This window comes from Microtus pennsylvanicus, chromosome 1, assembly GCF_037038515.1.
Source record: "Microtus pennsylvanicus isolate mMicPen1 chromosome 1, mMicPen1.hap1, whole genome shotgun sequence".
NCBI lineage: Eukaryota > Metazoa > Chordata > Mammalia > Rodentia > Cricetidae > Microtus > Microtus pennsylvanicus.
In genome coordinates, this window is record NC_134579.1 from 208,132,164 (window position 1) to 208,159,411 (window position 27,248).

Below are 27,248 nucleotides of genomic sequence, written 5' to 3' on the forward strand. Positions count from 1 at the left end.
CCCCTACTATTCTGGAGGTCTATCATCAACATTGCTACTAAACAGTGCATTTGCTTTGTGGCAACCTCCGGGGACAGTTCTGACCTCCAGCAGCTTTTCAAAGGGCCTAGCAATTCCCTTGCCACCTCCTTCCTGGAAAGGACAAACATTGCCCTATGTGGCACCTGCCTCATGTGAAAATATAATCGGAAAAGTCTTTGCTGTAAAGGGCTGGGGCTTTCTACCAACCACCAAGGGGGCAGGCACTTCCTGCAGAGCCCTATGCTTCTGAAAACCTTGGGCATCCTTACCTCAAGTTGTGCGATCTTGTTCTTTCTCTGGGAAGATGTTTGTCTCTTTTGACGTTCTGTCATGCTTCCAATAGTCCTGAGCCTGGCTTTCAACTCCTCCTGCCCTCTGTTTCCTTGAAGACTGCCAAACAACCTCACTCTCAGGCTTCACAGTAAACTGTGAATAAACTCAGGCCTGTTTTTCTCTGCAGTGCATCAGTGGTACCCAGGGGCACTCAGCCACTACTCCTCATTCACACCTGTCAAACGCCAGCCATGCTGACCTTCCTGTCCTTGCAGGCAGACACTGTGAACACCTGATATGGTTACTGAACAGGGTTTTGCCTTTGTACTGCGTACCTGTGATGGTAAAAGCCATGGGTATTCCCATCCAGGAACACATTCTGATGGAATCAAATTCAGGTCCTAGCATAGGACTTTCAAGCTTGTTAACAGCTTTGAAACCCCAGACTTTCTGGCAGATGTTGATGACGTATGGGTACTCCACAGAATATTTGAAATGAACGTTTGTGGTAAGCCTGATGATCTGGAACCTGTGAGCAGGCTATACAGGGGAACTGAAGACAAATGAGGATTAAAAATGTAGACAGGCTGTCCTGGGTTATTCCAAAAGATCCACTGGGACCACCAGGCAACTGAGAAATGTCAGGCTGAGGCAGATGTGGTTTAAAGGCACAAAGAAATAGGACAGTGCTGACTTTGAAGACAGGAGAAGCACACAGAGAGGCAACAGACATGGGTGAGTTCTGAAAGCTGTAGGGAATAACTCCTGCCAGCCTCCATAAAACGTGTCACCCTTCCAGAGCCTGACGTTAGCCGGGAATCCCCGTGGTAGCTTCTCAACCTCAGAACTGTAAGGGAACGAGCATGTGTGAGCCGTTAATGCTGACGCTCTGCTACAGCGGCACTCGGAAACTCAGAGGTTGTTCTAGAAACATCAGTGTAACTGCGCCATTGGCTAATCCTTTTCCTATGCCTTTTGCTAATACCTTGTTTTTTCTTTTCGTGGAGCCGGGGTCTCGTGTGATCCAGGTTCTATTCCAATGCAGAGGATAACAAATGAACTCCTGAGCCCCCCCCATCATCATGTTGTCCCCGCTCATGCCCACTTTATGCAGGGGAATCAGACCCAGGCCCTCACACCCGCTGGGCAAGCACTCTACTTGTGAGCTACATCCCCAGTGGAGATCCTTCTGAGCTAAAATAACTACTGTTTCTGGTTGTGTGGGGCTGGGGAAGGAATGCTTAGAAATACTTAGGATGAAGCTGAGTAAGAATGGAACTCAACTGGAAAAGGAAAGAACTGCAGGAGGGGAAGAGAAACGGGAAACGACACCATCTGTGGACACTGCAACCCCGGATGTGTGGATGTGTGAAACAGGCGGAAATGCAGGCCAGCTTCCTGGGGTCAGTGGGGAAAAGTGGAACACAGTCTGTCCTATTTTCAATATATTCTTTGTTCATATTTTAATAAGCTTGTAAGTCTTGTTAAATCTGTGTTTTAAAAAATTCTCTAAATAATATGGATGGTCAAAATGTTATCAAATAGACAAGCCAAATTTCATGGACAGTGACACCTTTTTAAACAGTTATACTGATAGGCCTGTAAAATGAAAGGCATTGACAAAGACCACAAAAGTTCATGTAGAAATAAGTCCCCAACATAAAATTATCTTTCGTTTTAAAATCCCATCAACTCCGGAATCTGTTATCTTTATCTTGGTCACCAGAGGGCGCAATTACCTTTGTTGAAGAGCAAAACCCATCTTCAGGGTAGCATTCTGGGTTGCTGTTAGTGAGTCTGCTGGGTTTGGGATTTTTACTTTCTTTTAGTTTCAAAGAGGAGGTGATAATGCACGGCAGAAAATCAACAACAGTCATACAGCTTGTCTTCATCCATACCATTTTACTAGACGGTTTGCTTTTATCGTTATCTTACAAGTTATCCCGGGAGCCGGGGACAGGAGAAATGAGGCATGCCTGTGTTTTCAGTTTAGTCGAAACAGATTGACGACAAGGACCAAAAGCACAATGACAGTTAAGATAGCAATCCCACATCAACATCTGGCCCTAGAACCATGCACTGTTGAACCCCATCCCCACCATGCAAACATCAGAACATATGTGGTAACCTCAACCATGGTTTTTATTAGAGGATGTTAAATGTCTCCACGGGGCATGCTTCCCTTTGGACTAAAGCTAATGAGACAACAGCACAGAGCAATTATGTATCTTCACAATGAGAGATATGGAAAACTTTTTTAAATGCAAAATCCATTTTCATGTGCTCTACCACATGACCTTGTGTGGCCTGGCTTTCTGTGAATTCCCTCCCCCACCCATTTCACAGAGACTAAAAAAAGAAATCTAGTACAAGGGGCTTTTACTGTTATGTGTCACAAACCCTTAGGCAGGTAGCCAGTCCATATATCTAGAACTGAATTTCTCTTGGGGGTGAATATACAGAAGTGTTTGAGGGGAAATAAATTGGAAATTTCCTTCATATATTCCATTCTGTTAGCCGGAAACAAAAATACATTCTAAAACTGCATTTGGACACAGCAGCTCTTCAATATAATGTGACATTTGGACAGCCACCCTCTGTGCCTAAATTATTTGTATTGCTATATCAAAATATTTTCTTTATTTTTTTACAAAGAAGTCTGTGTCCATAAAATTAACTATGGCTTTCACTGGTAGATTGCCTCTCCTCAAAAGACTTAAGAATATTTTTCTTTTAATTTGTTTCATCTCTATGACAATATGACCTGAAGACTCCCTGAGAAAACAAGCATCCCTATAATACAAGAGCTGAAAAGAAAGTGAGAACTGAAAACAGGGGACACACTCCTAAACACTAACTCTTTGATAGCTGACACAATTGGGCTCAAAAGGAAAAAGTAAATAAAAAATAAAAAAACAAGCCCTTTTTATCTCTTTAAAGATTCCTCTTCCCTCCGGCTCTAAAGTTCTCACAGTAGTAACCTAGTGTTGATGGGAAGAAAAGAAACACAACCATCAGGTCACTCCCAATCCTTGGAGAACACAGAGGCAAGGCGACAGGACCTTTTGAGAGGGAGTGCTCACAGCAGAGTCCCTAGGGATTCAGCAAAAGCCATTGCCATCACAGCCAGGTATGCCTAGCCTGTTGTGAAGGACACAGGAGCCTCATCAGACCTCTTGTTCCCCAGCAGGCTGTGCTCTGACAATGATTTCCTCAACAGTGAAGGCTGACAGAGCCAGAATTCAAACTCAGAGTCTGGCTGTACCACTTGAGGCTTTGAGCCAGATGAGCCTATGGGTTGGTAGGATGCGGGGAAGGGGATCTGGATCACACAATTTACAAACCACAAAATGCTATGTAAACATAAGGCTTGGGTTCAAACTGAATCTGACTCTGAACCTGACCTCTCTCTCAACCAGCTCATTGGAATCCTAGCAATTGTTTGCTCTGGAATCTTTCTGGGACTCTGATTCCAGTTTCAGATTAAAGCTACTGGCAAAACTAAGAACTATTCTAAACAACTGGCATCCTCCAAATGCTGGAAAAATATGGGATCCATGTATGTTAACAACCTCTTGCCTGGATCTTCAGAAAAGGACTGAGAAGAATCCTCCTCCTCTGGAGAAACTTAACCCCTAACTACCTAACTAGTGCCACAGGTTTGGAAAGACTTGTGCTCGGAGATCCGTCACTGGGGTCCTGAGCAGCCATGGTTCTGGTATATTCCACGGACACAGGCCAACAGCCTCCCCTGGGGCCCCATTAACTATCTATAATCCATTTCCCAGCAATGAACTAAAGGAGATCTGCTTTTCCCAAATCTCTTGAACCAGAGAAGAGATTTGAGACCAAGGGAGAGCTCATCATGGTTTCTTCTGCACTGGGGGTCTCTAGAAGCGTCATTCATGGCTCGTCTACTCCCCCCCCCCGTCCTCACCCTCCTCTAGTGATCACAGCTGAGACTGTGTACCCACAGGAGCACACATCCTCTAATTCCTGACTGAACCCAGCACAAAGTGGAAAGGTATTTATTTACAAAATTAGAAACAGGGAGTGGTTGATTCATGTCTGGGAGACCAGGACACAACTGAGAGTGACCAGGGAACAATCTCCAGGTCGGGGTTAACTATCAAAGCAGAAATTTCTCCTTTGGCCTTTTTGAAGTTACTTTGAAAAATAACCCTACAGATTGGTCAAGGGATTTTATGGACTAATTTTGCCTTTAGATCTAAGTGTTATTAAAGGAATTTGCATGCAAAGGTCAGTTAAATGAGAAGCCAAAGTAAAGCATTTAATATGGAAATCAGCCCTAATAAAAAGTGTTTGGAGCTTCAACTTGAGGGGAGGGTCAGGGGTGGATGGAAGTGTGTAGATTCATATTGTAAATAGAAGACGTGGATGAATACTTTCCCCAGGTTAACATTTGCATTCGCTTTTCTTCGATAATTCCTTACACTGTGAGTCCCAAAGCACTGCCCTCCTAACAGTTGCTAGCCACAGGAAGAATCAACAGTGATGTCCTGTTGAGGCATTAGCCTCTCGGTATATTATCCAGGTGGAAGACCCAGGGTGTCCTTTTCCATCTCATCCTGAGACTTTATCTGACAACTTAGTGAATCTTCTAGTTCTTCTTTGCTTCTTGATTAACTTTTCCTTCCTTGAGGCAAGGATTATTTTTTCATTCTGGTGTACAAAAAGTCTTGATAATATACAGGGAAATATGAAATGATTCTCTACATTTAATTTGTAGACATAGATTGGGTGACTACTTCTATTTGAATCTGTCAAGCCATATTTGATGCTATGATAGGAATATGTTAGTCAACAATTTGCAAAGGGCAGGAGAGACTTAGAAGGGTTCTTAGTGAACTGTGGTTATGTTATGTAATTTATTTATTTTATATCTGAACTCAAATAATGGTTATTTTTATGAGGAGAAGATGTCATTGTGACTAATATATTGTTTCTCCATGGGATTTCTTTAACAACAAACCTTAATTTTTATTAATATTTAGTTGGGAATTGTATTGCTTATATTTCATATGGGTCAAGATTTCATGAGATATGTTCCTTTGGGTCTACAATGTACGGCATAAATGTCATAAACCTTGAACTTTATGAGGAGACGAGCTAGTCTAAGGTGCAAGTTAAGAAAATGATGTGCAAGAAACATTGAAATTTAAGAGCTCTGGAGCTGGCTGGGGGACAATAATAGAAAGAAAGCATTCAGAAAATGATATTCATTATTCAGAAATGAATATCAATACATGCTCCCATAGTTTTCTCATGAGATTTCCTGAGCATTCCTCACGAATCATAGTGCAACACAACTTCAGTAAGTCACTAGTATGCCTATTTTTCTCAAGCAAAAATGATATGCCTCTAGAATATATATATATTGAACAACACATAATAGTAGTCTTTTAAAACACTATGACTTGCACTTCTATAAATATATTTAAATAAGAAACATAGATAGCTATTCACATCTCACACTATATGACACACAAACTTACAAAAATAAAGCAATCCTGCTTAACTGTCTTCTTGTTGTTTTGTGGGTCTAGGTTCTTTTCCAAGTTCAGGACAATTCAGAAATAACCTTGTGAATTTGGATCCCAGGAAAGCTGGATAGAAATTCATACCACAGCTTGGGATGAACACAGTATAACATTCCTGGCAGTGGGTATTACAATCTCCTACCACTGTTCTGAGAAGCTGGGGGTGGAGGACAAAGGTCTCCAAATGTCTTGTGATGGTCTGTCTCCTAGACTTAGGGAGGAAGGGGCACCTTAATCAGATCCCCCACACACACCCTAGGCAAAGCATGAACATTTGAAATTTGAAATTGTCCTCTGAGTAGAAGAGAAAGCTTGCCTCCTCCGTGGGCTCCCCACTCTCCACCCCACCAGGCCATACTCTTCAAATAAGCACTCAACAAATCCAAAAGGCACTGCTCTCTGTACCAAAGGTAAGAAGAGCTTTGTGTTCCACAAATGCCAACACATGTCCAGTTCCAGCAGCTACTGCAGAAGAGACCCCTCCACTCAAACTCTGCTGCCCACCAAAGGCGGTCCTCCATGCTTCTTTGTAAACAGAATGTCCCAATGAGTTATTATCCATAGTAAAATTGGGCCTCTTATCTATGGTAGGTTGCAATTCTCTTGAAAGCAAAAGAGGGGTTACCCCTTCCGCATCTCCCCTAGAGCCTAGCATTCCTAGTAGCTCCCAGAAGGAGCACAGAAGATAAACCTGCTCAGATGAACTCCATAACTCCAGTATCAATGGATGCAACACACAGAAGCCAGGTCTCCCACTGCATCAGAACTGGCTTCACCCTGGTCGCATCCTCAGAAGGGATGGAGGATGCCTCAGGAGCTGGGTTTGGGGTTTCCTTGTAAGCAAAATGTCTGCCCTGGCAGCGTCTTGGAGAATAGCACAGGAACAAGGAAGGAAGCAGTCCTGGCTTCTGCTCAAAGAGACTTTTCAACACAGTCAGAAGAGCTGGGGTTCTTGAGTTCCTGGGGGGTGTCTTCAGGGTCCTGAGGTACCTGCTGCTGCTGATAGATGTCCTGGATCAGCAGTGTGTTCATGACCTTCCACTCCCTGTACTTCCTGGCTGTCAGCTTCGGATCATCCAGCAGCTGGTTAATCATGGCCAGATCATGTTCTTTGCACTGGCCAAGAAGAAAACAGGAAGGAAAGGGGCATCAATGAGGACATGTGTATCTGAACTTCGGTGAGTCAACTTCCTCAGCCCTTTCACAGAGACATGGCCCTATCTGCCGCAGCACAACTGAAGTGGTTTTGCCCATTAATATTCTTAATCTCTCAACATGACTGAGGTCTGACACAATATCTCTTCGCACATGGGAGCCACCAAGAAGCTGTATATATTCACTCCCAAGTTAGAGCCAGACAGTCTGTCTCCTAGGCTGGTCCGCCCTGACCCATCTATTACTCCACACTTAAGGTGACTCCAGCTGAGTGTGTCACCGGGTGCTGGCATACCCTGAAGTTTAGTTAGTTGTACACACAGGTTCTTCACTGATCATCCTGATTTCACTAAGTAAAACTGGAACATGGCAGTTTACCTAAGGCATAAGCTCACAAAATATGTTTTTAAATTTTGTAGATTTTTAAAATTATTTTAGTAAGTTATATTCTATTAACATGCATATTTATATATGAAAATATGGTTTCCTTTTCTATTCAAAGATGAGACGCCTAACTTCCACCAAAACAGTATGTGTGCCAGGATAAAAGATCAGTGCTCTGTCCTCATTTCACTGGCAATCAGTCATTCACATTTTAAGTAAGAGAATAGAGTAAAATTATGATCAGGATCAATAAAGAGGTGGATCACTCAGCCCTGGCAATCGTTAGGTTTGCTCGGGGTCTGGGTGTTTTGGGATGACACTGGGACAGGTTACAAGGGACTAAGGAGTTTATTAGGAGACTTACAATACCATGGACAGACAGACAGACGGAGCAACTGCATGGTAGAGATTCTGGCACCACCAGAGAGATAGTTTGGAGAGTTCACTGAAAAGGAACCAGAGCCTATGTGGGAGAAGTGTAATTCTCTTTTTATAGCTCCTGGAGGACAGGGGAGTTCTCAGCAGGAGGCTGCAGGTCTAAATCCCAGACAGAAGGCAGGGAGGGGGTGACAAAGAGCATGTGTATAGCACCAATACCAATATTGTTAATGCCTGCTTCAATGTTAATTCATTTCTCAGGTAAGATATCCTGTCTGTTAGCCAGGGCCTCACAATGTCTGGGTAGAGTGTCTGTTGGTACGTCTGGGTAGAGTGTCTGTTGGTATGTCTGGGTAGAGTGTCTGTTGGTATGTCTGGGTAGAGTGTCTGTTGGTATCTGCAAGAGGAAGCCTGAGCAGAGGATTGGGCCTAACACTGCATTCTTAGAATAATTTGATCCCAAATGGCTTTTTTTCCATCTCTGGAACCATGGTGCTAACTGGGCATGTGCAGTCCAATAAGTCACACAGGCCCAGTGCCTGCCCCGAATTTGCTCACCCTCACGATGCTGGTTCACACCTCCTGAAGGCTCAGCTCTCCGGAGCACCTTCCTTAGCTTAGACTTAGTGCCAGCTAGCGTGATCAGTGGAAAACTGAGAGCCCCCAGCTTGAACCACGCAGTCTTATGTTCATAGTCTCCTGCCATCCAATGCAGAGCTCAGAATTCACTGTCCCCTAGACATCTGCCCCCAAAGCCTAAAAGAGACTGGAGAGATCGCTATTGGTAATGGCACCTTGCTGTGCAATCTTGAGTGTTTGTGCATTAGCTAGTTTTATGACAATTTGGTGCAAAGTAGAGTTATCAGAAAAGGAGGGAGCCTCAATTGATATCACAGTGTTTCATCACAGCAATAGTAGCCCTAACTAGGACACTCAGAGTTTGAACCACTAGAACCCACATAAAAGGCCAGGATAGTTGCGCGTGTAATTTCAGAACTTCAGTGGGGGCAGAGATAGGAGGATCCAGAGGGCTCCTGGAACAGTCAGCCTCACAGAAAGGTCCCTTCTGATTCAACGAATGGCCTCGACTCGGGGGAAAAAGTTGGAAACAGGTAGATGAGAACATCTCACCTCTTCCTCTGGCCTCCACATGTGTATGCAGGAACCATGCGCACACACAATTGGTTAATTCACTAATGAAGCCTAAAAAAAGATGACCAAAAATACATTTCCTCCCTTCTTATAGTCTTGGCTCATAACACCATGCCAAAGGGCATGTTGACAGTAAGTTCCATTCCACCACTGGACCCATCTCTGCCCGCGCCCATGGAAGCATATGCACAGCTCGAATGTCACTCACCGTCATGCTCACTGCTCTCATCTCAAGTTCAAGACCTCTAATCATCATTTTCATCCTAAAATGTCAGTGGGGTCACACTTCTGTCTTCCTCTTCTGAACTGAAAGCCCCATGAGCACCAACACGTTTGTCTGATAGGACCACTGACCTCCCATGCATGAAAGAATGACTGACACACAGTACACACTCTCTTAATACTTACTGAATGCCTGACTATGTCCAGCCATAATGAAGAATGGGATAGTATCATTTGAGGCATGGGACTAGAAGGCATTGGGTTAAATGAAAACAAACCAAATAAACACAACCATCCCATGATCTCCCTCAAATGGAAAAACCTTTAAGAAACCAACATGAAAGTAAACGAGCAATTGCTAAGGACTGGGAACAGAAGGGTCATCAGGAAACAAGAGCAGAAAGGTGACGTCCATGGTGAATGCATAGTGTATAGATGTGAAGAATATAACATAGTACAGAATCATGAGGTGTTAATTAATATGTGTTAATAATAATAAAGTGGTCCTCCATACCTCTACTGCTATTTCCAAGGAGAGAGGATTGAAAGGACAGTCGCCAAGAGTCAACCAGGAATCAAGCTCAACCTTCTTTCTCTTTCCACATTTCTAAAGGAATATTTAAAACTCCCTTGAGCTGGAAGATGGCTCAGCATGTAAGGAAACCTATGCTAGTCACAAAAGCATAAAGACCTGAGTTTGGACCCTGAGGCCCATATAGAGCCATACATGGGAGCATGTAACCATAACACTGGTATTCCGACAGTGAGTCCCCGGAAGCTAGCAGGCCAGCTAGCCAGAAGAGACAAAAATGAGCAGAGACCTGTCTCAAACAGGTTCTCTGGCCTCTACCTAGACATTGTTGAACACACACTCCCACACTCAAACACACAAACATGTTCTCACAGACAACAATTAGAAAAGAAGAAAGCTCTTCTCATTGTATTTCAAACCTCCTCCTCATCACTCATTGCTGATAACTTTGTTCTGTACTTTTGGAAGAAATGAAAGCAACTAGAAAAGCATTTCCAAACTTCTCGTACCCACTGCCCACACCAGCAAGAACACACACTGCCTTCCTTCCTGTTTGTGCAGATGAAAGATCTGTGCTCTGGGCACAGGCTGCCCTCTCCCCTCGGGGACCAGGACCTTTGCTCTCATACTCAGGACACTCTCCTATGACTCAGCAATCTCCCATCTTCACTGGGGCATCCTCGCTGATGCTCATGCACCATGTTATTTCTTCTACTTTGTAAGTCCTCTCTGACCCCACCTCTATCTAGCTCAGGTTCCACTCTCTTCCTTGTCCCCAGTGACCATCCCTTCATAGTCTCACTTGCTGGGATAGGTCAGCTTCTTGACTGTGAGCCGTCCCACATAGTCTACTTAACAAGAACCTGAGGTCAGCCTCCACTCATCAGAAAGGCAGCATCAAACGTGCTCAGAGCCATAGGCTATAAGAAACTGGAAGCTGCCAGTTCTAACATGGGGACGGAGAAGCAGATATCCACCAGTAGAGAAATTACCAGCCTTAATAACACACTTTCACAAGAGTTAATGATAGAATCCTGATGGAGGTCTATCTGTGGCTTTCATTGGTTAATTAATAAAGAAAACTGCTTGGCCTGTGATAGGACAGAAAATTAGGTAGGCGGAGTAGACAGAACAGAATGCTGGGAAGAAGGGAAGTGAGGCAGAGTCGCCATAGCTCTCCTCTCCAAGATGGATGCTGGTTAAGATCTTACCGGTAAGCCACCACCTCGTGGTGCTACACAGATTATTTGATATGGGTTAATCAAGATGTGAGAGTTAGCCAGTAAGAGGCTAGAGCTAATGGGCCAAGCAGTGTTTAAAAGAATACAGTTTCCGTGTAATTATTCCAGGTAAAGCTAGCCATGTGGGGAGCAGGGTGGCGGGAAGTGGCCCACCGCTCCTACTACAGAATCCCATACCCAAGCCATGCCCAGACCATAGATCCACAGAAATTCTAGTAGAATAGATGCTTTTTGCTTGAAGCTCTCAAGCTTCAGGGCCATTCGTTAACCATGAGACCTAATCCACTGGGAGAAAAGAAGTCACTGAGGTCATCCATCACATGGCCTAACTATGAAGAACAAGAATTCATAGGAAACCAGGGAGGTTGGTAAATGCCTTTGATCCTTCTGTTAGAGCACAGAATGTGTTGTCAAAGTCCAGAATCTTCAGTCTGTTGCTCTATGAAATCTGGAGTTGCAGTATTCTTCCATCATGTCCTGAGCTACCCATATCCCCACTGGCTTCTGCTTCCTGCTGGTCCCAACCTGAACCAAACAGATCATCCCTCAGTAGATGGTCACCTCCCTGAAGGTCTTTCCCTCATTTTACCCATATTCTAAACTTCTTACTGATTGACCAGCTGCCTGCTAAACATAATGAGCCTAGACGCTCAGTCAGTTCAGTCCTCTGGGCCATTAAGGCTTTCAAAGCTTGTACCCACGACACTACTTAGTGTGCTGTATTTTAGCCATCTGTTTTCCTGTCTCCATTGTCCTGAGCATCCCACTCCATGGTCACAGTGACCTAGGCTAGTATTTGGTACACAGTAACATGCAGGAAATATTAGTCTCCAATAATGAAGTCATTCATCCTACAAGATGGTAAAATCCCAACTTTTTCTCGCAGATTGCACTGAAGAACCCAACACATTCGTCAGCTCTGCACACACCATGAAATGAGTGCTAGTGAAGGCTTTTCATCATTAACTATTAGAGAACTGCTCTGAACGAGGAGAGGTGTCCCTTCGTAGAACTAAAACATTCTTCTCCTTGTCCTTTCCAACATCATGTTTTGCAGCCTTTTGTGGTGCCTGGTTTTTCTCTTGAATAACTGGAACATCTTACTACTAATAACCCATTCAGCTATCTCAGTATTATACTCGTGATTGATGACATTTCTTCCTGGAAAGGGAACTCAAAATTTTTAACATGAAAAGACATGCACACACTTCAGAATTAAATCACAGGCTCCAGTGAGGCTTTTCAGAGCCTATGAATCTTCTGATAATTTAAGATGACTACAGAGTGCCCTGCCCTCTGCCTGCCGGTATTTAGTCTAAATGTAAAAGTAAGATGCTCCTATTGTGAGCAAGCCTTTGTTAGGGGAAACTCTGGAAATAGCTTCAGTGCAATCCTGCAGCCTGTCCCCTATTCCCATGTGACAACATCTGTTGGTTTAGTACCACAGAATGTGTGCCTTCCACTGCCTGGTTCTCACCATGCTTCTTGGCTGTGGTGTCTACAGCCGGCAATAAGTAAATAGTCCCATGGCCAAGCAGCAGTGGCTCATGCCTTTAATCCCAGAACTGGGGGGAGGGGTGGCAGAGGCAGGCAAATCTCTGAGTTCAAGGCAGTCTGGTCTTATAGAATAAGTTCCAGGATAGCCAGGGCTACACAGAGAAAACCTGTCACAAAAGAGAAAGAGAAGAGAAGAGAAGAGAAGAGAAGAGAAGAGAAGAGAAGAGAAGAGAAGAGAAGAGAAGAGAGAGAGAGAGAGAGAGAGAGAGAGAGAGAGAGAGAGAGAGAGAGAGAGAAGATCAAGTAGCACACATGGAGTCAGGGGAAATCCTTATCTCTATTACTGTGTATTTTTGCCAAAGGATGTTCTATGTTGCTAAACAGCAAAAGATCATAAGAGCCAGTGATGGTGGATGTCTGCAGAGGGATAGTACTTTCTGGACATGAACACATAAGCTAACAGTGACTGAACGGTATGCATAAGACCCAAACAAGATCAAGCTCTGCCCAGATCCCATTATGGACCCAGAAGGGGGCTCATAAGTTCCATCCCTAGATGAAAAGACCGATTGCTGAAGGGGGAGGGAGAGTAAGATTACTTCAGGGATATGGGCCTGTGCTCCAGTTGATGGTCCTGCCCCATGCACATACCGGCAGCACTAAGTACACTTGCTGGGTTTTAAAACAAGAAATAGAAAGAGCACACAAAGTTGAGTGGGGAAAGCAGTGGTGAGAAAAGAAGAAGGGAAAAATTGGGGTAGATTTTGATCAAGATATATTACATACATATATGAAATTCTCAAACAATAAAAAGTTTTTAGAGCCAAGTATTGTGCTAGACACAAAATTACAGAACCAAATTGCACACAGTCCTTGCCATCTGTGATTTGGGAATCCGAACTCTGAACAGACTGTATGTAAAATTGAAGCCTGTTATGTACAGATGCTGCTGTGTGAGCGACCCAGAGCTTCTCAAGGCCAGAGTCATCCCACTATGAGGATGCTGCCCGCTCAGCTCTTTCCTCCTCCCACAGAAGCACTCTGAGCTGGCTATGAATCTCTCTGCAGCCAGCCATTCTCTGCCTGCCTTCCCTCCTGCCCCCCCCCAGGCTTCACAGTTCGAGACTGCCTTACCTTTAATGTGCTATTCAAGGTTCTGATCTTGTGGAGTTTCTCATTTACGGATGGGTTTTTGCACCGCTTGACAAAAGACTTTCTCAGTTCCTTCTTGGTTGAAGGCCTTCGGTCCCCGAGAGGAGATAGGCTTGCTTGCTCCAATGATTTATAGAGTTTCTCCATCTCATCATCTTCGGATACTTTTGTTTCTTCTGTTTAAAAAAGAACAGTGTCCACAAATCCAGTTAAAACCAAAGCATGGACGGACATCAGACAATGTGTTCCTCAAGCAGTCCTGTTCAGACCTTCCTCTCAGACTGCCGGTCTCCAGACATGCAAAGCAGTGATGCTCTGTTGTCGGGCCACTCGTACAACGCTATTTTGATACTCAGGAAACCACGAACCACCTATTGATGCATAACTGTAGCATGTCCTCGTAAGGTCACATCCTGACCTATTGCTTGGAGACTTTGAGAGTACAGTATAGTACTTCAATTTTACAAGATTTTGTGGGAGACATTTCAATCCACTTCTAGCCCCTTAAAATTTACATTTTTCTCTCACACAAATCCCACACATCTCATTTCAATACCTCCTAAAATCTTAAATCATTTCAATAGCAACTCCAAGATCCATCTCACATCCAAATCAGGCTAGGAGTTAGGCTAGAAGATAATTCATCTGGGTTCAAAATCCTTGTCCATTTCTGAACCTGTGATACTTCAAGGTATCTGACAGGCAAGCCCTGCAAGCTAATGTTTACCACAAAGTCTGAATACCTATTTCCTGGTGCCTCCCAGTGTTTTCTGAGGAAGAAGTCTTCCTATTCACTGGTGGTAGAAGACAGCATTTCCCACCCCACCCCATACTATATTACCTTCCCCCCTTTTACTACATCTATCTGGCCTCAGCCCACCAGAGTCTAGAGAGCAATGTGCCTCTGAAGACCACTAAGGGGTAGACACATGGCCCAGGTAGGCCAGTGGGCACCACAAAGTCTCAGTCCTGGAACATTTGTTTGGGGTGTCAGGGATGCTTTCTACTTAAAAAATAAAAAAGTAAATATATGAGCTAAAAGTTTCCAGGAGTCGTCCCAAGAATCAGAATGGATCCAGTGTCTAGGAGCCTCTAGACCTAAGGAGCCAGTGTATTCCCCTTTTGAGGCTACAGTGGGTATGACTTTCAATCATACGTAACCATGGGGACCTTAAATGACAGCAGCAGCACCTGAAAGAAATATTAACTCTGTGTGGCTTCTGTTTCTCATAGAGCATTTCAATTCCTTGTTCCTTTGTTTCCTGAAAAGTATCTTGATAAATAAACACAATGAGGTTTCTTTCTCTCACGAAGCTTTCAGTGTTTAGGTCTCCCCTCCTGTGCTGAGAAAGAAAATTCAGAGAGAGCCGTATGGACAGTATGATCACACAGGGGCACTGAACAAAACGGGGTCTGAGACATACGTAGGAGAGCAGAGGAGTACCAGAACCCAGGGACTCTGCTCACATCATAGTTACTCTTCTGTGACTAGAAATCCTTAAGCATGAGTTTCTGCTCATTCACCTCAGGCAGTCATTATGAGTTATCCTCAATACTTGCCTCAATACAAAACAAAATCTTTCTAACAACTGGCTTAAAGTGTTAGCCAGAACAGCATTTTTTCTTTTGTTTGAGACAATGTCTCACTGTGTAGCCTCAGCAATCTGGAACTGGAGATGTCGATGTCAACCAGACTGTCCCAGAACTCACAGAGATCCGATTATTTCTACCTCCTGAGTACTGAGATTAAAGGTGTGCACCACCACTCCTGACCCAGAGCAACTACTTTGTCTCCTAATCCAATGGTATCAAAAAAGGGAGGAAACTGTGTAAAAATATATCTGAAAATAGACCTTTGCCCTTGTACATTGTGCTACCACCAAAAGTCAACTTATGTCAATAAACTCAAGAAAAGAAATTCTCATTGTTAATCACTAGGGAAATGAAAACCCAAAGCCTAAGGGATGCTGGGCCATACTTGTCTGGATGGCTAATATAAAGAAGACAGACAGTCATTCAGAGTAGTCAAGGATGAGGAGAGATGGAGGCTCTCCTTTACCACCAGTAGAAATGAAAAGCGAGCCACCATTGTAGAAAGCAGATTGATGGTCCTCAAGATGTTACAATGACAATAGCACCCTGCAGTTCCAACTCTGCGTTTATATTAAAGAGAAAGAGAAACACATTCTCACATCAGTTGTACATAGCTACTCATAACAGCATAATTCAGAAGAAAAAAAAGGAGATGAACATAAAGTTTTATCAGTGCTTGAGTGGATGAAGGGAATGTGGTGTGCACACGCTAGAGCCCTCACCAGCAACTTAATAAAATGAAGTCTTAAATCACCCACCACATTATAACCTGGATTCAACTAGGGATCCTAATTATTTAAAAAAGAAGACATTCACAAAAGACCACAGGTTCTATCATATGAAATATCCAGAACAATTCAACTCATGGAGACAGAAAGCTCCCGGGAAACCGAGGGCACAGACAGGAGTGAGGAACGCCTGCCATGCATAGGGTCTTTTTTCTGTGGGGCTGAATGTTCTCGAATCATGCTGTGGTGATAGCTGCCCAGCTCTGCGAGCAAACTACAGCCCACCAGTGATAAATCTGAGGCTGTGTGAAGTATGTCACTACAGCAGAAAAAGCTAAAGTGGGCTCTTAGGAGGCATTATGATAGCAGGTGCCATGTTCACAGAGAAACCCCAAGTCCTAGAATAAAGTCTTTCAAAAGCAACATCAACAAATGGAGCCAGACCCTGTGATCCTAGCAGTTGGGAAGTAGAGAGAGGAAGCTATCCAATTCAAGGTCAGCCGGGGCTCTGTACAAGATCTTATTTCACAGAAACAGAGGCAAAGACAAACAGTTCATAAAGACCCATTAGCACTGAGAACTTGTCACAAGCATACGGACACATAACCCACTATGCCCTCTTTTTCACAGTCAACCATGTAACACTGTATCTAAAAAATCCTCACTGTATTTATTTCATAAGTAACATCCACAGAACAAGCTTTAAGAAATAAGCAAATGTATGAAAAAGCTAAATAAAGAACTGTTTCACTGAGATGCCTCATGCGCACCAGGCTGTAGTTACTAAAGACAGAGATAAAAGCGTAATTTGTTTTTCACTAATACATTACATGTATAATTATGCCAGGGTAAAACTATAGCAAGATAATTCATCTGGCTCAACAGATAATAAATCAGTCAAGATAAAAATAAACTTAGAGGTTTGGGATGAGAAGGCACAGAGAATGTTCTCCAAATTAAAAAAAATAAATAGGATTTCTTCTTTTGGATAATTTTTATTATGTTTAATATACGGATGTAAAATAAATAATGTTTATGTTAAAAATATCAGAAGCTATATCTGCACACTCCCTCACTGACACATACACAGAGTTTCCTCTTTACCTAGTTTAAACTTTGGGTTGTTAGTCATGAAGATATTAATTAGCTTGTGTGTGCATGCATGTCTGTGTTCATGTGTGTGCACACGTGTTTTGTGTGTGAGAGAGAATGGGCACATGTGTGTGTGTGCATGCATGTGCTTGGGTGAGCGTGTATTGAGTGTGCATGTGTGTATGCATGTCTGTGTACGTGTGTGTGCATGGGCATGCGTGTGTGTGAGTGTGCATGTGTGTGTGTGAGTGTGCATGTGTGTATGCAATGTCTGTGTACGTGTGTGTGAGTGTGCATGTGTGTGTATGCATGTCTCTCTGTGTGTACAAGCACAGAGATGTGTGCATGTACATGCATACATGTGTATGTATGTGTGTGCTTGTGTGTGTACGTAAAAAATAATACTCAGTTCTCTGTAAGCCATCTGCAATGCTTGAAAGATAAGGACTTTTGCTTCAGCCCATCCAGGAGCAGGATCCCATCCCAGTAAGGACTGGGTGTGTCCAGTTAAAGTCCAACTAACAAACAAAAACAAATCAGTCATCTGGTTCTTCTCCCTCAGCAGAAACCATAACCTGAAAGACTAATGTCAGACTCTAATAATACAATTCTCAAATGCTCTACGAACTCATAGAAAATGAACGAGCAGACAGTACTGTCAGGAGCAAAGAAAATGCTCCAGTGACTTTCTACTGAGTCCTGTTCTAGGAGAGGTGCGGCGTGTTACCAGACACCCAGGGGACCTATCTGTGACTCATCCACATCCACACCACTACAGGGGATATGTATTGTTTCTCCTGCTGTTAGTGGCTCGTGCTCAGGTCGTTGCAGGACCATAAAATGAACATGTAGTAATAACAAAAGCAGGTGATAATGGAAACATTGGATAAAGGGGTATCCCAAGCTACACAGGTATGACAATACAGCTTGCCCCTGACCATGAAATAGAAGAGAGAGGAGTCCTCTGCATGGTGTATCTGCTCTAGTGCTGCTGGGCCACCCTCTCCAAGCATGGCTGTACCGTGATGGGTTGCTATAGGAGCTCAGGCCCTGCCAGGTAAGCCTCTCTGAATTAGCCTTTCAATATCTTCCTAATATTTATTTTATTCTGTGGGTGTGAGTGTTTTTCCTGCATGTCTGTATATGCACCATGTGCATGTATGCCTGGTGCCAGCAGAGGTCAGAAGAGACATCAGATCCTCTGGATCTGGAGTTGCAGACAGTTGTGAGCCCCCATGCTGACGCTGAAAGCCTATCGAGGTCCTCTGCAAAAGCAACAAGGGGTACTCTGAACCACCGAGCATCTTTCCGCCTTTCTAGGTTAGCCTTGTAGTGAAATAAATTTAACATCCCTTTCTGTATACATGCAGTTCTTTTCTGAATTATAGTTTCATTCTGGAAAGCACGAATTTATCTTTCTCATCTTACCAGATTGAGAGGGTTGGCAGCAGCGATCCCTCATCTCTCCCCCATTGGAAACAGAAGCCATGTGAGTTATTCCCACCTCCCTTCTCTCCCGAGACAAAACAAGTGAATTTTGTCTGACAGTGAAGTGTCCCCTCTCATGGGTGTATCGCATCTTCCCTGTGGGACAGGACTTCAATTCCCACAGACACATGAGCACCTGATGGTCTATTGCCCTTCATCTCTCTGCTGTTTGTCAAGGTTGGAAGCCTTATCTTATAGACAAGGAAAGTAGAGAGTCTTGAAAAACAGTCAGTGGTTTTTTTTTTCTCTCCGCTGCCAATTAGTGGTGGGCACTAAAAATAAAAGCTCCATTATGTGGAGGCCCATGTGTTTCGAGACCATTCTTCACAAATTTGAACAAGGAAACAGTCTCCCAGGGAACTTAGAAAAATGCAGGTTCTGCTTCAGTCCATCTGGGATGGTGCTGATCTAAGTGTGTGTGTGTGTGTGTGTGTGTGTGTGTGTGTACGCATGTACACCTGCATGCACATAGTGTGTGCCTATGTATGTGTATGAATGAGTGGATGTGGATGTGCACGTGTGTGTAGATGAATGCATGTGTAGATGTGTATTGTGTGTGCGTGCACATGTACATGTTCCTGCATAAACTGGTGCACATGCACATTTGCATGCCTGCATATAGAGGCCAGGTGTCAATCTTGATTGTCATTCCTTAGGCCACATCCATTTTGGTTTTGGATTCCAAGTCTCTCATGGGGATCTGAGACCCATGGGGTAGCCTAGGGTGGCTGGTGAGTTCCAGGACACCTCTCTACCTCTTCAGCATCGGAACTACAAACAAACCAGTACAAATGGATGTTCACATGGACACTAGGGATCAAGTCCAGGTCTTTGTATTTGTACACTTATTTCCCCAGCCCTTCTAGACCTTCTAGATTTGTGGCGAGTTCATAGGTCCACTGACTATACTTTCAGTAGCAGGGTTGGACCCCCTATAGGTAAAATTAACCGGACTGGATTCTCAGGAGAACAAAAGGACTTGGATGACAACTAGAAAACTGAGACTAGTCACAAAGCCTCACTGGCTGTCTCTGGGGCATACCCTAATCAAAGAGCATAGAGAAGCAATCCAGCTTCGTTCAAATGAAGTACACCTCAAATCAGGGCTGGTAAGCACCACTACACCACAGGGTGAATAGAAAGGAACCTGAAATAACTGTTGTTACTAGATGTCAGCTAGACTAACTCAGAATGTGTCAAAGACTAGTAAACTTTCTCCAGATTTGAGCCAGTTAGGATCAAAAAGGGATGGAATGCATATCTCCAAGGTCTTTGGGGCTGGAGGTTTGCTCAGTGGTTAAGAGCACTTGTTGCTTTTAGAGGGGACCTAGATTCAATTCCCAGCACCCACAAGGTGACTCACAGCCATCTGTAACTCCAGTTACAGGCTCTCCTGCACCAGAAAACCTTCTGATCTCTGCAGCACCAGGCACATGTGGCACACACATAAATGTGCACGCAAAACACTCATACATATGAAATGAAACATATAGATCTAAAGAAAAGGTAACTACAACATAGGTCCCTTATAGCAAGATTGGAAACATACCAGCATTTTAACTAATGCTTAGAAGTTCTCTCCTTCCCAAGACTGTGCAGAATGGATGTGTGGCTTCCTCCTCCTCCGTGCTATCCTATTGTCTGCTCCTGGCAGGACAGGACAGCTCCCGGAGGCCCAGAATTTGCCTGTCGAGAACACTGTATGCAGATTATCTCTTGAAATGCTGTATTTTCAACGCTGCCTCCCCCACTGTCTTATTTTTGGTCTTTCTTGTGCTTTCTAGAATGTGGCTGTTTGTTTTCTATTTAAAACATAAAAGCTGGCTTCAGAAAACGGGAGATAAATTCATGCACCAGATTTTATACCCGGGTTTGAAAAAGAAACCTCTTAGAGAGTCAAAAAGTCCAAATAATATCCTAAAGGAGATCATTTTAATCTTCAAATTTAAAACATTTGGAAAGTACTAGGGGGGAAAAAGCACTTAAAGTTTCACATGCAATGTTCTAGTACTCAAGAAAAGAAAGGCCACGGAAGACACCTGTCACCAACAAGGCCAACAAGAAGATGGTGATATGTACACACTGAATATCCTAAAAATAATAAATGACACCTGATTATTTAATAAATAACACCTGATGCCTAAAGATCAAAAGGCTCTTATACTCATTCTTTATGTGGTAAGTAGGCAGTCCAATAACACAGCAAGGCTTGAATTATGCAGACTTCAATTCCTTAAATAAGAACAAATCTAGACAGCTAATTTGAGTCAAAAAGTGCTTCTGACCAAGCACATAAGGAGAGCATCATGCCAAGGGACAAGTCTCCAGACTCTGCCGCTGCAAGCGGAGCAGATGCCACGCGCTGTTTTCCTTCTCTGACGGGCACTGCACCTACCAACATCCCCTCGGTATCTTCCCACAGCCCTGGAAGGGAGCCTCGGCAGCACTGGCTTCAAGAAAAGAATGTCAACATAATAAAGATCACAGAGCTTGACAAAGGCATGAGGAGAAAAACAGGTTATAAACCAAAGGCTATGCTACGACATCCTATAAACACTGCATGGTACAAACATGGGTTTTATACCCAAGGTTATCATTCCTGTATTATGATACCCTGTGAATACAGTCTGGGCAGTGTAGTTCAATCTTCATAAAGCTCAATGGAGACCCTTGAACCCGACAGTCTACAGATACTGGAGCAGCAACAACTAGCTGACTATTCAGGTCCCTGCTTTTGCTACTCCTCCTGCAAAGGGTCTACTCAGAGCTTTGTGTGCCGAGGTGCCCACGTTTCCTGCTTAAAGGATGGGAAATTCAGAGAATGACCAGAGATCTAGGACCACTCAGTCTGAACTAGACAGATAACAGAAGTCCTTCCATTCAGCATCGGGAGAGTTGTGTACACAGCCTGTGTGTGTGAGCAGGAGATATGGATACAATAAAGGCGTGAGTGCTTAGAAATAGAAACGAGAGTGCTGAGCAAGTGATTTCTCACAAGTGAGAGGACCTGAGGTCGGTCCTGAGACCATGTGAAAAGGAGAGCCGTGGGGGTACATGCTCTCCTGGTAACAGAAGCTGGGGGCAGTGGCTCAGGCCTCCCCACAGGTGCAGTCCTGGGATGGATGGTAACACGGATGTTCAAGTTTCTAGTGTTTATTCCCACTGTGCTGATTCCCACGCAGGAAGGTGTAGGCCCCTTTCAAATGTCTAAGAATAATCCCAACGGTCACTTTGCATTTTCAGGCCCAAACCTGAAGGTCTGGATTGCAGCACATCCCCAGTGCCACTCAGCTCCAAGCACTGAATGCCTGGTCAGGGTAGAGTCATGTGGCTCAATAAATATGGACATAAAACTGTTACAGATTGGCTTGGTATTTTGATCCAAAATATTTCAGGTGCTTTTTACAGACACAGAGAATCAAGTTCCTTATTACACCTCTTCCTAACCCTTTGTCTGTCTAGCTAGACACACTAACGCCTTTCTTCATTCATCCTGTAGCTTCTGACATTTCATTTCTTCCAAAGGTCCTGGGGTCCTATGGAGTCTAAACACTGCTGGGGACACCCCAGAGCTCAGAACAAGATTGAAACAGAACTACATGCCCCCCGGGGGGGGGATTCCCACCTTAAATACTTACATTACTATTTGAAGCAATTTATCCTATCATCTGAAATTCTGCTTTCTTCATTCATAAAGAGAAAGTGAAAATAAAAATCCCTCTCTAAGTTTGTGGTGATGGAGAAACATTGTTTATGATACCAACCACGCTACAAAGTGCCCGTTATACCATTCATAGACATATGTGCTGCATAGCCTTCCAAAAACATGAAAAATTAGTAAGACATATACTGTCTGGAGATAAAAGAACAAAACTGTCATCATTCACAGAGGCATGAATATATATATATATTTATATTTTATTATATATATTATATATAGTCATATAATAAAATATACTAATATAATGATATATAATTAATATAAGATATAAATATGTGTGATATATTTATAAATATATCTATAAAGCCATAAATATATAATAGTTAAAGAAAAAAGTTAAAATTTTTACAAATATGCTTCATTTCAAATGCACTTACATAATCACAAATGAGTGTGGTTCAGTGACAGCCACCTGGTTAGAATATGAAAGGCTCTGCATTCAGTCACTAGCAGGACAACACATGAGCAAGGGAAACCAAAAGCTCGATTATATATATATATATATATATATATATATATATATATATATATATATATATGTATATATACATATATATATATATACCAGTGATGAAATGTTACAAATAAAATAAAAATGCATCTTAAAATAGCATTAAAATATAACTTGCAGAAATTAACAAAATAGATCTTCGATAAAGAAGACTAGAAATCATAAAATTTTATTACAAAATGTAATAAAAACAGATAAACTATAAAAGATTGGAAGAATAATTTTATAAATTGAAAAAATATTAAATCATAACTATTTATACTTTCCTCCAGTTGATTCTAAAGATACGATGCAATCCAAACCCAAGAGTGTGTGTGTGTGTGTGTGTGTGTGTGTGTGTGTGTGTGTGTGTGTGTGTTGGAGACCACAAACAAGTATAGAAAGTATCTGGATATTAAAATGATCAACAACATACCAAACACCCTTTTAAAAGAACAGGGTAAAACAAATACTTTCCTAGATAATAAGGTTTCAATAAAAGCTAAAAGAATAGTGTGAGGCAGGGCAGAAAAACAAGAGACTATTGACTAGATGGATGTCTACTGATGAGAGAAACAGACTGATAAGAAGCCCCTGAGGACTTAGGAGAACATCTAGGAGAAAGAGTGTGTTTAAAATAGAAGATATGGGGCGGGAGAAGGGGTTACACTTGTCGATAAAGCCAGGCATGATTGTATCTTGTCGATGGCGCATGGAGAAGTGACTTTAAACCATTCATACAACAGGAAACAATAGCCTCATAAGATCAGTGCAGGAGCTGTGGAGACGGTTCAGAGGGTAAAGTGCCAGGTGAGCAAGTCTGAGGACCCGAGTTTAGACTGGCAGAACCCACATGAAAAGCTAGGTCTGCAGTGCAAGACAAGCATCTGTAACCCCAGCAAGGGGTGGAGAGAGGGGGAATCAATGAAGATCATTGGTCAGGGGGGAGCCGAGGAAAGCAGAGATCCAGGTTCAAGAAAGGGCTCTGTTTCAAAAGTTCAAAAGAGAGACTGAACGTAAAACTCTGGCTTCCTCATGCATGTGCTCACATGAGTGCATGTGCACATGCACACAGAAACAATGAGAGAGAGAGAAAAGAGAGAGAGAATAATAAAACCACATACAAATATCACCAACACATAAAACCAGTGTGAGAAGGAGTTTCTTACTTAAGATGTAAAAGTGGTATTAATCAAAAGTCCCTTTAAGGTGCTATAGCCCCCAGTAAGCAATTTCCTCCCACCAGCTACCCTCATCTCCAAGGTTCCAAACCTCACAGTATTGTCACAGGCTGGAGACTAAGTTTTAGCACATAGTTTTCTGGAAAAAAATTATCCCATACCATGACGCCTGACAACAGCAAACAGTACTAAGCCTGAGGAACAATGGGAACTCAAATCCATTGATAGTGGGACTGTAAAACATCAGAGATGCTGTAAAATAGCTTAGCATTTCCTACAAAGACAAATGCATTCTTATACAACTCAGCAATGGCCCACCTTAGTGTTTACCAAGAAGAGTTGGCAACTTGCAGCTATACACAGCTGCATACAGGGGTCACCTGAAGGCTTAACTCTCATTCTAAAAGCATAGAAATAGCTCTGAGGTTCATTCATAGTTGAACAGACAAAAATGAGCTCAATCTACCCAATCTAATATTGTTCAGTAATTGTTTAAAAAATATGCATCTTGCTGGGTGGTGGTGACACACGCCTTTAATCCCAACACTCGGGAGGCAGAGGCAGGTAGATCTCTGTGAGTTTGAGGCCAACCTCGTCTATAAGAGCTAGTTCCAGGACAGGTTCCAAAGCTACAGGAAAACCCTGTCTCAAAAAACCAAAAAATAAAATAAAATAAATGCATCGAGCCATGGAAAGACACGGCAAAATCTTGTTTCTATACCAGATAGAAAAAATGTCCATCTGAAAAGGCTATATCTCTATAGCTTTAAACACATGACATCAGAAAAGATAACACCAAAGAGATAGTAAAAAGATTGGCCAGGAATTGTGGCACATGCCTGTAATTCCAGCATTCTTGGAAGCTGAGACAGCAGGATTTACGCAAGTTTGAGGCTGACTGGACCACCTAGTGAGTTTCACAAAAGCCTGGGCTATCAAGTGAGATACTGTTTCGGTAAAACTAAAAGCAACCCTCAAAAGATTAGTATTTGTCTGATACTTGGAGAGGAGTAGGAAGAGGAGAAGCATAGGGGACGCCTAATATGGCAGACTTCTGTGAGAATGTTGTGGGGAAACATGACATCACATAATCAGATGCACAAAGCTTCCCAGCAAAAAGTGAACGCTCAACTACAGGCTTCAGTTCATAAGAACATATATGTATTTCTGTGGGGTTCACAGTCCCCGTTGATACATCTACAATGCAACCCCCATGCCTGAGGCTCAAAGCACACTCCAGAAAAGGAAGACTAAGATTGCAAGCATGAGAGATCCAAGATGTCTATGGCGAGACAGTGTCCTTTACATAGGGGAGGGAACTGCATCTATGAGATCTTAACAACATGGTTGCCCAAACGAGATTTGCACAGATGACATCAACTGACAACACAACATGGATGTCTTCAGGCCCTACCCCTAGATGAAGACAGTCAATAGCTGCTAAGGTAGAAAGAATCTATTTTCTCCAGGGACTCAGTAGGTTGTATATAAACGTGTGTGTGTGTGTGTGTGTGTGTGTGTGTGTGTGTGTGTGTGTGTGTGTGTATTTACATGCTGTGTATATACATATGTGTGGATATATAAAGTGCAACAATAATAACTAAAAGGGAAGAGGCCATGAATTTGAGACGGAGTGTAGGGTCCTCAGAAGGAATACCTCCATATCTGTTTCGGGCTGTGAGAAGTGAACCACACGCAAGTAAAATGTTAGACAAGGAGGCAGGGAGGAGAGTGTGCTTGCTGCTCAGGCTCTCTACAAGTCCAGCCTTGTTTAAAAGCTAAGCCTGTGAATTTGAAGTGTTTGCTTCCATCAACATATCACGCAGTAGCCCAAAGCTGTGAGAACTGTGTTCACCAACAGATAAGGCTTCTCGTGGTGTTTTCAAACAATGGAGTGCCAGAAAGCAATGGAAAGGAACAAATTTCAGCAACAACGGAGAGGAAAGCTAGGATGGTGGCTACTGTGTGTGTGTGTGTGTGTGTGTGTGTGTGTGTGTGTGTGTGTGCGTGTGTCTGCGTGTGATGGTAGTCCATGCAAATGATGCTTTTCACCCTAACAAATTATCCTCCATAAAGAAACACTAAAGATCAAAACGTGCAGACAGGCATGGAAAGAACTAGAAAAACCAAACATGTATCTATAAACAGAAAGGAGTTGTAAGAAAGAAACAGAAATGACTGAAGAGCATTGTGGTGATTCTCAAATCCACTCACACCCACTAGACCTCACGATGAGCCAGTATGAACTTCTGCATAATTGATAGTCTCAGAACTCAGAAATGACTCTACCATCAGATAGCAAAATGCCCCCTAACTTTCCTTTCAACATGTTCTTCTAAACTCTATGCATATAAAAGAAAACAGGAAATGCTCAAGACTAGTTGATAAAGCTCAATCCTGGTAGCAGGGCCTTCAGAGGCGTTTCCAACACATGCACATCAGGGGCCTCTCTTCTCTCGAGAACAAACTGGGTATTCTAATCTGAGGAGTCACAGCCTTGCGGAGGGGTGTATCTGGTGTGGTTGGTCCCCAGAGCAGACTTCTCTTAACGCACTTTTTCAATTCATGAATGTGTTTACATAAAAACCTTCATCTGAAGATCCCCTTCTCAACACAGAGCATTCTCCTGTACTCGCCAAATACGTGCTTTCTGCTGTGCACGCCTGTCTTCCACCAAGAGCTACAACCTCTAACTCTGGTTTCTACTTCTTTCCAGCTGTCACCCATTCCTACTTCTGGAATCTAGATTCCACTTGTCACCAGCTCCAGAACTCCTGCTCCAGTGAGTTGGCACAGCCTCCCACTCCTACTTCCTCAGTCCCAGTAGAAAGTATAGAACTAAGAAGGGATTAAATAAAAAAAGGCGATCAAAATATAAGTACCGTGAATGACCTAGTTATAGGGTATGGCGGATTTGCAGACAACCTAGTCAGTTTATCTTATAATAATTGAGAGAGATATTTGGTACTTAATGGGGAGCAATGAAAGACACAGTGAGTCAGCCATCCATGCCTGATATCTAAGCCATGACAGCCCACTATCACATATACAAGATGTTCCTATTAGTAAATATTTATCACCACGTTAAAATCATTTCTCATTCTACTCCAAAATAAGATCACTGGGAAATACTCTCTGAACTAAATGAAATTCTGAGCACACAGTGACTGAGATGAGGCAGGACACAGGCTCTTCCATCTCTCCTTTGTTTCCAATCTCTACCTTTACCCTGAGTACCTCAGAGGCTTCCTAATCCCCTTAGTTCCGGTTTCCCTTTATTTTATGAAAGCCTGTGGTCTAAGACTAAAGAAGTGTTTGAAACTACAGGTCCCTGTGTATCATAACCTCAACTGAGGTTACAAATGTATTATCTGTTGAATAAAGATG

General features: G+C 42.9%; 1 protein-coding gene across 8 annotated transcripts in view; it reads right to left on the reverse strand.

Moving 5' to 3' along the window:
- Positions 1-2,170: 2,170 nt before the first annotated feature.
- Positions 2,171-27,248, reverse strand: part of Ipcef1 (interaction protein for cytohesin exchange factors 1) — a 147,833-nt gene continuing 122,755 nt past the window's right edge. For all 8 annotated transcript variants that reach the window (XM_075950103.1, XM_075950108.1, XM_075950091.1 and 5 more), the window contains 2 exons: positions 13,551-13,744; positions 2,171-6,971 (listed from right to left, as the gene is read on the reverse strand). In XM_075950103.1, the coding sequence (XP_075806218.1) occupies positions 6,768-6,971; positions 13,551-13,744 (398 nt within the window). In that variant the 3' untranslated portion in view covers positions 2,171-6,767. The remainder of the gene's footprint in view (positions 6,972-13,550; positions 13,745-27,248) is intronic.